General features: G+C 35.9%; 1 protein-coding gene across 1 annotated transcript; it reads right to left on the minus strand.

Annotated features, from left to right (window-relative positions):
- Nucleotides 1-1,678: 1,678 nt before the first annotated feature.
- On the minus strand, nt 1,679-9,729 carry LOC121213534 (protein STRICTOSIDINE SYNTHASE-LIKE 10-like). The gene is made up of 4 exons (XM_041086318.1): nt 9,656-9,729; nt 9,294-9,563; nt 2,256-2,451; nt 1,679-1,693 (listed from the first exon to the last, which is right to left on the minus strand). The coding sequence occupies exons 1-4, from the start codon at nt 9,727-9,729 to the stop codon at nt 1,679-1,681; spliced, it is 555 nt and encodes a 184-aa protein (XP_040942252.1).
- Between the last annotated feature and the right edge of the window lie 2,788 nt (nt 9,730-12,517).

A 12,517-nucleotide genomic window follows, 5' to 3' on the forward strand; every position in this document is an offset into this window, starting at 1 on the left:
GAAGATGGGAACAATGGACGGTCAAGATCATTAGCTAGGCTCTGTGCTCAAAATGAGTTCTTGATTGCTATTTCCATTGTTGTAGACTGTATTTTTTGCTCTCAAGATTCAATTCCGGGCCTCAACGATGCTTTTTCCAAGTTCATTACGGTGTACCCCAAGTTTCAAGCTACTGAAAAAGTTGATCATTTGAGAGTGGAGGAATATAGGCACTTGTCTGAATATTCTATTAAGGTACGTCTTGATTATTGTGGTTTTGGGTTGTTGTTGGTGCTGTAACTGAAACTAACAGATTCAACAGACTTGTTAAGCAAGTCTCGTGACTTGCTGAGCAAACAAGAGAATTCGAGCAAGAGGAAGGAAGAAAAGCTAAGAAAAAATGAAGAGAAAAGTTGATGAACAAACTGAACTTCATTCATAGGTTGAACAATGGCATGATGCCAATACATAAACCAAGCAATTTGCTTGTCAAAATCTGCATAATGATACCTAATCATCACCTACTACCACTAATACATTGAAACTTGAAAAACTAAGCTTGCACACTTAAACAAAGCTAACCTAACAGCTCAATTGTCATCAAAATTACATCAATCATAAACCTAACATAGTTCTAAATGAACTAAAGTACATTACATTAACTTAAGATTACAAGATGAACAAAATAGGAATAGTTCAGCTCGTTCCAGCGGCTCCTGCATGACTTGGTCTTCATGGCCTGCATGCTGTCGAGTTTGCTGCATGCTGAACTAACTTCATCACTCCCCCTTGGTTTGCATGGAGCAAACACCTAGCTTCTTTCTTAGATATTCGAACCTTGTGACACTAAGAGCTTTGTTTAAAATGTCAGCAAGTTGATCCTCTGAATTACAGTGGATCAGCTTTACTTCCTGAGCTTGCTCCATTTCTCGAACAACATGCAACTTGATGCTGAAATGTTTTGTTCTTCCATGGAACACTGGATTTTTAGCAATTGCTACTGCAGATTGGTTGTCACAGAAGATCTCAGTAGCTTCCTCTTGATGCACATTTAAGTCAGCCAATATTTTCCTTAGCCATATGGCTTGGTTGACAGTACTTGCTGTTGCCACATACTCTGTTTCAGCAGTAGATTGAGCTACTAGACTTTGCTTCTTTGAGCTCCAGCAAAACATGGCTGAACCAAGGTTAAAAGCATACCCTGAGGTGCTTTTCATGTCATCTATCGAGCCAGCCCAGTCACTATCAGTGTAGCCAACCAGCTTCAGATTTCCTTCTTTGCTGTACTTCAAACCATAGTTTAAAGTGCCTTTGACATATCTCAGCACTCTCTTTGCAGCTTGGAAATGCTTCTCATTGCAGCAATGCAAGAACCTTGAGAGCAATCCTACAGCATACATAATGTCTGGTCTAGTGGCAGTCAAGTATAGCAAGCAACCAACTAGACTCCTGTAGGTTGTTTCACAAACTTTCTTAAAATCACTTTGGCTCGATAGTTTTTCTCCAACAGCAACAGGTGTTTTAGTTGCCTTGCTGTTTTGCATGGAGAACTTGGTCAGAATCTTTGTGGCAAAGCTTCTCTGGCTTAGAAATATCTCATTCTGTACTTGAGACACCACCATTCCAAGAAAGTATGACATCTCCCCAAGATCAGACATTTCAAACACTTCCTGCATCTTGGTCTTAAAATCAGCCAGCACTACTCGATCTCCTCCTGTCACCAGAAGATCATCAACATACAGGGACACAATGAGTTGTATTTGTGTCCCTTGTTTCTTGACATACAGTGTTGGCTCACTCTTGCTTCGATCGAATCCCAGATCAGTCAAGTAGCCATCAATTCTGCTATACCAGGCCCTTGGAGCCTGTTTTAATCCATATAGGGCCTTCTTCAGTTTGTAGACCATATGCTCTCTGCCAGCTATTTCAAACCCTTGTGGTTGTTCAACATAGATGTCTTCATCTAAGAAACCATTCAGAAAGGCTGATTTCACATCAAGTTGATGGATCTTCCATTCGAGCTGTGCTGCTAAGGCAATCAGCAGTCTGATGGTGTCGAGCCTGGCCACTGGTGAAAAGGTCTCCAGGTAGTCCAAGCCATACCTCTGACTGAACCCCTTGACAACTAGCCTTGCTTTCAGCTTGTTCAAGGTACCATCAGCATTCTGCTTGGCTTTGTACACCCATTTCACCCCAATCACCTTCCTTTTGACTGGCCTTTCAACCAATTTCTAGGTCTGGTTCTTCTCAATCATGCTGATCTCCTCAGCCATTGCCTGTTTCCACTCTTGCTGAGCCTCGGCCTCTTCAAAGTTGCTTGGTTCAGCTATGGCTACATGAGCCCTTTCATAAATTTCAGCCAATGGCCTTGTTCCTCTGACTGGTTCATCATCAATATCCATTTCAGGGACATTTTGGTCTGGCTCAGCTTGGTCTGCTGCAAGTTCTTCAGAAACTTCTTCAGGTTCATGTCTTTCCCAGTTCCAACATGACCTCTCATCAAATACCACATCCCTGCTTACTGACACTTTGTTTGTTGAATGATCTAAAATCCTATAGCCCTTCTTAACAGTGCTATAGCCCACCAAAACACCAGGTCGAGCCCTTTCAGACAATTTGTCCCTTTTAACAGCAGGTACATGTGCATAACAGATGCATCCAAAGACCTTCAGATGAGCCAGTGATGGCTTGAAGCTAAACCAGGCCTCGAATGGGGTCTTTTGATCCAAAGCCTTGGTTGGAAGTCTATTTTGAATGTATGTTGCAGTGTTAACTGCTTCTACCCATAGTGCTTTAGGCAGATTCTTCTGAATCATCAAGCACCTGGCCATATCCATCAAACTCCTATTCTTCCTTTCACTTACCCCATTCTGCTGAGGTGTATATGTGTTGGTAAGTTGATGTTTGATGCCTGCCTTATCACAGAAGGCTTGGAACTGAGCTGAGGTGTACTCAGTCCCATTATCAGACCTTATGGTCTTCACCTTGCAGCCTGTTTCAGTCTCAGCAGCAGTTTTGAACTTCCAAAACACAGTGGCCACCTCTAATTTCTGTTTTAAGAAGTAAATCCAGCAATATCTCGAGAAATCATCAATGAACAGTATGAAATACCTGTTTCCACTTAATGACTCAGTCTTCATAGGGCCACACACATCAGTATGCACCAGTTGGAGTTTTTCAGAGGCTCTCCAGGCTTGATTCGAGGGAAATGGGAGTCTGGCCTGCTTTCCTAGCTGACATACTTCACATACATCATCATGGTCCACTGAGTTGATGAAGTTTTCAGCCAGGTCTTCTCTGATCATTCGGGCCATCGATCTGAAGTTGGCATGTCCCAGTCTTTGATGCCACAGCTTGGATTCATCTGAAGTGGCTGTGTAGGCAATGTCTGACCTTTTTTGTCCAGTCAACCACAAAGCTCTTATCAGCCATAGGGACTGCCATCAGTTTGGATCCACTTGGATCACTGATTTGGCATTGGTGGTCTTTAAACACAACTGAATAACCTTTTTCCAGCAACTGAGCTATGCTGAGCAGGTTTCTGTCAATTTCAGGCACCAATAGCACATTTGAAATCACTTTGGTACCTGTAAGGGTGCATATCAGAACATCACCCTTGCCTTCAGCTTGAATAAAATGACCATTTCCTATCTTGACTTTAGTTCTGCAGCTTCTGTCTAAAGACTTGAAGATTGCAGCATCAAGTGTCACGTGGTTGGTGCATCCACTGTCTAGGAGCCAACCAGATGAGGACCTTTCCTGAGCAGCTGAGCATGACACAGTAAAGACTTGCTCCTCTTGGTCACTGTCCTCCTTAGCTACTCGAGCCTCAGCTTTCATCTGTTGAGACTGATTGCGCCTTGATTTGGCCTTGCTCTTACAGACTCTCTCAACATGACCTTTTTCTTACAATGCTGACACACAGCATCTGGATTAAACCAGCATTTTTCTTCTGAATGACCAGCCTTTCTGCAGTGCTTGCAAGTCTGACCTTCTCTCCTTGCAGCATCATCCTTTGGCTTGTCTCTCCAGGCCTTCTTGCCTTTGTAGGCAGTATTTGTTCTTGCCTGAAAGGCACCTTCTTGGTGCTCCTCCAGTCTGCTTGCTCTCCTCTGCTCTTGAGCATATAGAGCATTGATCAACTCTGTCAGGGAGATGGTGGACAGGTCCCTTGAGTCCTCGAGAGATGAGATTTTTGCCTCATACCTCTCAAGCAGAGTTGCTATAACCTTCTCCACTATCCTAGCTTCATTGAACTGCTCTCCAAGGAGCCTGATGCTGTTAACCACAGCCATAATCCTGTCAGAATATTGCTTGACAGTTTCTTCTTCCTTCATCTTCAAATTCTCGAAATCTCTCCTCAAGTTTAACAACTGTTGCTGCCTTGTCCTCTCTGTCCCTTGAAACTCTTCCTGCAACTTGTCCCAGGCCTGTTTTGGTGATTCACAGGCCATAATCCTTGTGAAAATCACATCAGACACTGAGTTTTGGATGCAAGACATAGCCTTGTGCCTCTTGGTCCTTTCATCAGCATACTGCCTGATCAAAACCACTGTTAGATTAGCTCTAAGTGGCTCTGGTTCAACATCAGAGTTGACCACCTCCCACAGATCGAAAGCCTGCAGGTAGGTCTTCATTTTGACCACCCATATGTGATAGCCTTCTCCATTGAAGACTTGAGGTGCAGCTGGTGAAAAGCTTGATGAAGCCATGGATTTGTGTAACAGATCCCTTAAGAAATAGGCTCTAGATACCAATTGTTGGTGCTGTAACTGAAACTAACAGATTTAGTGCAGACTTGTTAAGCAAGTCTCGTGACTTGCTGAGCAAACAAGAGAATTCGAGCAAGAGGAAGGAAGAAAAGCCAAGAAAAAATGAAGAGAAAAATTGATGAACAAACTGAACTTCATTCATAGGTTGAACAATGGCATGATGCCAATACATAAACCAAGCAATTTGCTTGTCAAAATCTGCATAATGATACCTAATCATCACCTACTACCACTAATACATTGAAACTTGAAAAACTAAGCTTGCACACTTAAACAAAGCTGACTTAACAGCTCAATTGTCATCAAAATTACATCAATCATAAACCTAACATAGTTCTAAATGAGCTAAAGTACATTACATTAACTTAAGATTACAAGATGAACAAAATATGAATAGTTCAGCTCGTTCCAGCAGCTCCTACATGACTTGGTCTTCATGGCCTGCATGCTGTCGAGTTTGCTGCATGCTGAACCAACTTCATCAGTTGTTTTCTTATAACCAAACACGAGAGAATTGGGGTACAACTATGTCTAGTTCGTCTGAAGTGACTGCAAATTTGAGTAACCATGTTTTATATAATATGGTGGTGCTGAGAGGAATGGTGGGTCTTATATGCCCGCTTTCTCCGGTGTTTTCACTTCGAATCAGGTCAGGGATGTGTTTGAAACTTGGATGGATCATGATAATAATTCGGATAGGGATGCGCCAAGTACCATTTTCGAGGAAGTAGAGAATCTTTCGGTAAGTAATCTTATGAAATGTCCAATCGACAGTTTTTGTAAATATTGAAGCTGAATTTATTAAAGTTTTAGATTTAAAATCAATTAATAAAATGTATAAACAAGTTAATGAAGAAATTGAAAATTTTTGAAATTGGGTGACCAATATAGAATCTATCTAAAAGTTGGGTGACTGCCCAGGCAATTTACCCTTTGACACGTGTGGAGAGTGATTAATTAAAAGTTAAGATCGAGGAGTTGAAAAGCTTTGCAACAGTTTCAAGTTATTAAAATTATTTGATAAAATCATTGTCAGTTTAAACTTTGTATTTTTTATTTTATTGATCAAATCTAGTTTAAATTTTTAGTTATCACCAAACCAATATATAAATTTATTATTATATTATAAGATTTTGGTTACCATTGAACCAATTCAGAAAATTCAAATCTAAAATAATATTGATTATTCTCATAAAAGTTACTTAAAAAAAACTATTAAAATATCAACTACCTATGATTTTGTAACCTCACTACAAGAGTAAAAATAGCAACCTAGAATTTTGTAACCCGCTCAATTTTCAATTAACCTAACTAATAGCACTAATAAAATGAGATCTTAAAATTTTAAAATAGAAACATAAGGTTTAGTAACCGAACCGATATATAAAGTTCGATTAACCTCGTTAATCTCACTAATAGAACTAAATACATCTTCACCATTTCCATCCAGTTGTTTTAAAATTCTTCCTTCTTGATCATACTTAATTCCTTTTGGATCTGGAACATCATCATCGATCTCTCCAAGCCTTCCTGCATGTAAAGCTACCTAGAATTCTCCTTTATGATTCATCTTAATATTATCAGGAACTCCAGGTAGCTCAACAAACACTTCGGGCTCAAAATTATTTGTTCCAAGATTAAATTTCAATATTCTTCCTCATGTTGTTTCCGCCATCAAAAGAAAATAATAATTTTTGCTCAAAGCTACTCCGTTTGGAAACATCAAACTTGTATATATAATGGATGCATTTTTTTGTATGTAGATCATATTTTAGTAACCTTCCGCTACTATCAATTGATCTGGACAAAAAATTGGCATACCTACACTATAACAGCCCGATTTTCCAGTAGTGTCGAAAATAGTGGTTTTGAGACCACAGAATTCAGTGAATAAATTTGAAAATATTATTATTTAATATTTACAAGTCAAATATGGTTTTAAAAAGGTTTTTGAATTGGTAATTTATATTTTATAATGATTTATTAGGTTCAAGTGGTAAGACTCTAAATCAAATGGTTTTAGAAAATGAGGTATTGGGACCTCGTTTCTATAAACCGAACCGTAAATATTTTTATAATTTTTATGTTTCGTTGAAAAATTTTAACGTTTCCATAGTTAATTAATTAAAACGACTAAATTGAAAAAAATGTAAAACTTGTTCATTATAATAATTAAGTGATTAAATGGCTTGATTAATAAAGAAGGAAGGAGTTAAGTAATAAATATACCTAAATTAAATTGATGAGGCGGCATATGAAGGAAAAATAATAAAATCAATTGATAGAATGGCAAATTTGTAATTTACTTGGAATTAAAATAAAACAAATTGGAATTGGAAAGTTTTCTAGGCATTTCTTCTTCAATTTTCGGCTTAAACCGCCATAGGAGGGAGCCTTAAGCTGGTTTTCCATATTTTTGCTTCATTTGAGTTCAATTCTTGCCGATTTTTTTGTAATTTTTATGTTTTTTTGAGATTGTTGCAATTAGGTCCAACTAAACTGTACCTTTGTTTTTTATTTTATTAAAAATTTTGGAAGTTTCCATTGATAAATATTAGATTTTTTTGATGAATAACATGAATTTAGAGCTTTGATTGTGTTGTATGATGATTTTATAAAGTGATTTTGTTAAATATTAATTTTAGGATTAAATTGTGAAAAAGGTTAAAATATTTGGGTTTGATAGTGAATTTTGGGTTTATTAGGGGCTGTATGAAGGCCTAGAATATTTGGATAGATTATTGGTTAAGAAAATTAGTTAATTTGATAGATTAACAAATTTAGGGATTAAATTGCAAAAATTGCAAAAGTTTGGGGTAGTGGTATAAATTCAAAAAATAAAAGGGTATTAATTGTAAAATAAATTGGAAATTAAATATATACTAATAAATGAGAAATTTTTATATTCTAGATCAAGATCCCGTAGATACTCGTGAAAAAAGAAAAATAGTGAAATAGTCCCTAAACTTCTGCAATTACTACAATTCAGTCCAGGTAAGTTCGTACAGTTAAATTTTAATATCTTGTATAAATTGATGAATGGTATTATGCATTTATTCTATTGTTAGAAATGAATTATTGTTGGAATTATAATATTGAATTGGATATTCAGTTTGAATTGAACATGGGATTTTAGTACATTCATAATTTGGTGTATGATGGTATTGGAGGGAGATATCAACATTTTACCCAAGTAAATCGGGGTTTAGCATTTGTTGCGAACTTTCGTGTTTTACTTTCTGTTTGGCGTAATTAGGTGGATGAGCTCTCATGAGCTTCTGTTCAGCTCTTACGACCTTCAGTTTAGCTTTCAAGCTTCTGTAAACGATGTACTCTTATCCTTAAGTCGTTCTTTGAATGGAAAAATCTCAGTAAGGTGATTTATTTATTAAATTTGAAAGATATGTTATTTATTTGTATTGATTTGAATACGGATGTATTTATCAATTGATGCTGTAAATGACAGGAAATTATCATGGATGATTTTTAATATATAAATTAATTATAGTTAGTTAGGTAAGATTTTTGTTTAACCCGTCGAACTTACTAAGCTTTATTAAGCTTATTTGTATTGTTTAATGTCTTTGTAGATTTTCAGAAGGTTGGACGATCAGATCGGCACTCAAGTCACACTATCCAGCTTATCTCGGTAGCTTTTGAAAATTTAAATATGGTTTATATGGCATGTATAGGCTTTTCTATGGTCTTAGTCAAAGTTTAACTTATGTAAATATTATGACTATTATTTTGTTTATATAATCAACCTACATATTGGTAAGAGACTAAGGTATAATTGTGATGTTAGTATAAGTGATATATGTGTGTACGTATTTGAATTATAGTGAACTTTGGTAACTTGGTTAGGTAAATTAATTAGGTAAGTTTGGATATTTGGTGGACATATTTTAAAGTTGTCATTTGAGGTACTTAAGGACATATTGGTTGTATGTGGTAATAATACATGTTTAAGACTTGATTTTAGCTTGTGTTGAATGCCTAGTTGATGTGTAAATTGTTGAGGCTAGGTTGGTGTCAATTTGGGTGAGAAATGTGGCTTAGAAAATGACATATTTTCGTCCACACGGGTAGAGACATGGGCGTGTGTCTCAGTCGTGTGTGACACACGGCCAAGTGACACGGTCATGTGTCCCTTGTATCTTCTTAAGAATGCAAGTTAGTATGCTCACACGGCCTAGCACACGGGAGTGTGATTTGGCCGTGTGACCCAAGTCAGAGAGTTACACGAGCATGGACACGACTGTGCGACCCTTGCAATGTTGAAAATTTTAAATGTTTCCGAAATATTCTTTGAGTTTCCGATGTAGTCCTGACTTGTTTCTAACGAATATTTAGGGCCTTGAGGGCTCGTATAAGGGACAATATATATGATTTTGATTGATTTTATTATGAATATTAATATGTTATGAAACGTTTGAAATTTTTGTCTATTTGATCTATAAATCTCGGTAATGCTCCGTAACCCTGTTCCGGCAACGAATACGGGTTAGAGGTGTTACTTACACATAAATATTTAAAACATACCTTCTTTGAAAAATAGTACTACTATCTGTAAAATAGATAACTCCTGTCCTATTGTCAATATCTAACCTATTTATAAACTTAAACGGGATTCCTTCAATTGAGCTAACAATAGTTTGTGCTATGCCACCATTAAGTCCAATTATGAGAAGACTAAAATAAGCATCACCAGTATAGAGATCACAAGTTACTGGGTTAAATTCCAAACCTAATGGCCTTCCATATATTGGTTCAAGGTTAGGATCAGTAGACCCATCGTGCAACTCTCTTTTTCTAATCCAATAAAAAATCCATCACTTAGTTAACTATCTTCACAAAAAGATTATAAGTTAATGAATGCCTAAAGAATACAATTTAATGAATACCTAATCGACGAAGGAACAGCAAACTCTTTCCAACCAATCTTTGGTTCATGCCATTTAAGTATCCAGCCATCCATCAGATACTCTAACATATGGCCCTTCGCCTTTACAATCAAATGTGATACTTTCAGGACCTGTAACTCTAACAAGGTTAATTAATTCATAATCTTTAGAGATAGTAACATTCTGCTTTTGATCAAGAAATTGTTCATCAATTTTTTCAACATCATGCTTTTGATAAAGAATCCGCTGGTGAGATTGTTTCACACATACTGCAAGGTAAATCATTAGGAACAAAAGCTTATATTTCTTCATGACTAAAAAAAGCCAATAGAATTCCAACACTTTAAAAAATAAACCGAAAATAATTAGCTTCTATGGAACTTAAAGAAACAATACTTGGAAGTGTCCGAAAAGGTAAACATGGGATATATATTTATAGGGTATGTAATTACTTGGTAGGGATATAATAGAATTTCAATACAAATTAAATTCCTAGATATAGTTAAAGTTGATTTAGATATAATATTTTGTTATTTAGTATGATAAAAAGTTATTATAAAATTAAAAACTTAGGTGTTTAAAGATAAAAAGGTCCATTATTTTAAGTTTTTACTATTTTTAATTAAACTTAAATACTCTTCTCCTATTTGGAGAAATAAGCTTAGTTTTACTTTAATCATATCTCCTCCGCAAATTAATTGCAATAATTTAATCACACAATCTTTAAAACTTAGTACACTTTTATTTAAACTTAAATACTGTTCTTGTATTGTACTTTATTTTATTGTGGTATACATATTTTTAATATTTGTGGTTATTTTAAACCATAATAAAGAATATTCATTACACACAAAAATATACATATGATAAAAGAAGAGGGGATATTATTAATTTTGCTTGTGGTAACACTAACAACAAATGCATGGTTTTAAATTGCAAATATATATAATGAATTGGTTGTAATTTTCTGATTTGTGAGTGTAATGGCCATCTCCCAATGTCCCACCATCTCCAAAATGGCTTACCCTTTTTATCAATAATATTCAATGGGGATCACCACCAACTAAAAAGCATAAAAAAAAGGAGGAGAAGAAGAATATTTGAATGGGTTCAGAATGATGGATATTAGATTATTGAAGTTCTATTTATGATACATGATCAGTTGTTGAGGAGGACGCAGATTTTTATTTTTTGGGAAAATTTTTAAAATTATTCGTCAGAAGTTGATGGACTTCTTAATGGATCAATATTGTCCTTGATTGAAGTTTCATACTCAACTTTTTTAAAGAGTCGGAGTGCTTGAGATGATGAATTCAACAAAACGAGATTAGATTATGTATGGAGGACATGAGCATAAGCCCTCAGTAGAGATTAAACTCATGCCCTTAAATGGCATTAATGGGCAAGTGTAGTGGCACTTGATGTCACTAATACCATTTGAGAGTAACGGAAATATTCTTTATGTCACAATTAAATGAATTTATGGTTATGATAATATGTTTAAAATTGAGATGGATCATAATAATATCTCAAATAAGAATAGAGGAAGTAACATTTTCGAATAAGCCAAACGTAGGTGATCTTATGAAAAGCCAATTTTATTCCATTAAAATTAAAACTGTACTTACCAAAAACAATTAAGGCCGAGAAATTGGAAATGATTTGTTTTAGCATATATTCAAACAAAATTTTCTACGCCACCACTAAATGAATTTGCGGGTCCTCCTATTACCGGTGGTAAAGGAGAGGAGAAACAAAATTCATGATAATTAATGATGATGAGGATCAGGTCCCCCTGGACTTCGCCGTTTCGTCTCGTATGGAATTCCTCCATTTCTTTCTATGCTTGCTTTAATGGCTTCCCTGCCTTCTTCAATCAATGCACGCTTGGACTCAATAATGGCTGCTTCAGGGTGTTGTTTATCTGCAACTGCCAATGCTAACTGGTCTATGCCCGAAAATTGCTTGGATTCGAAGTGTCTATAAGTTATCTCTTCATCATGTGTATTAGCCTTATACTGTGATTTTGATTCCATTTTCAATGCCGGATCAGCGATCGAAAATGGATAAAACAACCGAGTTCCAGAACTCGAAACCAAGAACAAAACATGCAGAGATAGGCAGAACAGAACTTTGAAGCTAGCCATAGAGAGTTATCAAATTCAGGGTTGATAGTTGCATAGCTTGGTGGTGCATAAATAGGGTATATATAGGCTTCATTGCCATCTTTTCCACGATATTTTATGCTTGGTCAAATGCACACCATTTTATTGGAAAGATAATATATTTTTTTTCTTTTTACTTTTTTGGGGTCTAGAGGTGAAATTTTAAGTGCTGGCATTGACTTATTCTTAAACCAACACTTGTGGGGGGATTCATTTAAGTCCAACAAACTTAGTTATTTCAGCTTTAGCATATTACCGACTTTGAAGATAAAATTAATGCCCCACTAATCCAAGATTAACTTTGTTTTAGCATAAAGGTTAAGTAAGGAATATCCATTTAGGATTTAATCTCTAAGCTCTAGCGTTTTGACGAAAAGGAAAAAGGCAGTGTTCCATGTCAGGGGTGTTGACATTTTGCATCAGCATTTGTTGGAAAGCAGTGTGGTCTGGATTTCCATTTTCTCTCTGATTCTTTCTTGCCAAACAAAGGGTCATTGCTAATTTACTCTCTCTCTTTTTCTTCTTTCCTTTTTTTTTTGGTTGCCCTTTTTTTCATTTCTTCAAGATCAGAAGAGCTAGAAAAAAAAAACTGCTACCTCTAGGCCCTGCTTTAACATTATTAATTTGATGAAAAATGGCAGAAGGAAGATTAAGATTACCTAAATTGTTTCCTTAAAATTTTACTGTTTTTAAGGAA

This window comes from Gossypium hirsutum, chromosome D01, assembly GCF_007990345.1.
Source record: "Gossypium hirsutum isolate 1008001.06 chromosome D01, Gossypium_hirsutum_v2.1, whole genome shotgun sequence".
In the NCBI taxonomy this organism is placed as follows: Eukaryota; Viridiplantae; Streptophyta; class Magnoliopsida; order Malvales; family Malvaceae; genus Gossypium; species Gossypium hirsutum.

Bases quoted from the DNA above. Each gene is read 5' to 3' on its own strand.
- LOC121213534 (XM_041086318.1), bottom strand. From the start codon at position 9,729: ATGGATGGCTGGATACTTAAATGGCATGAACCAAAGATTGGTTGGAAA. The intron at 9,564-9,655 runs GTATTCATTAAA...TTATTGGATTAG, and splicing joins GCTGTTCCTTCGTCGATTAG to AAAAAGAGAGTTGCACGATG. The intron at 2,452-9,293 runs GTATGTTTTAAA...GAACTGGGAAAG, and splicing joins AGTACTATTTTTCAAAGAAG to ACATGAACCTGAAGAAGTTT.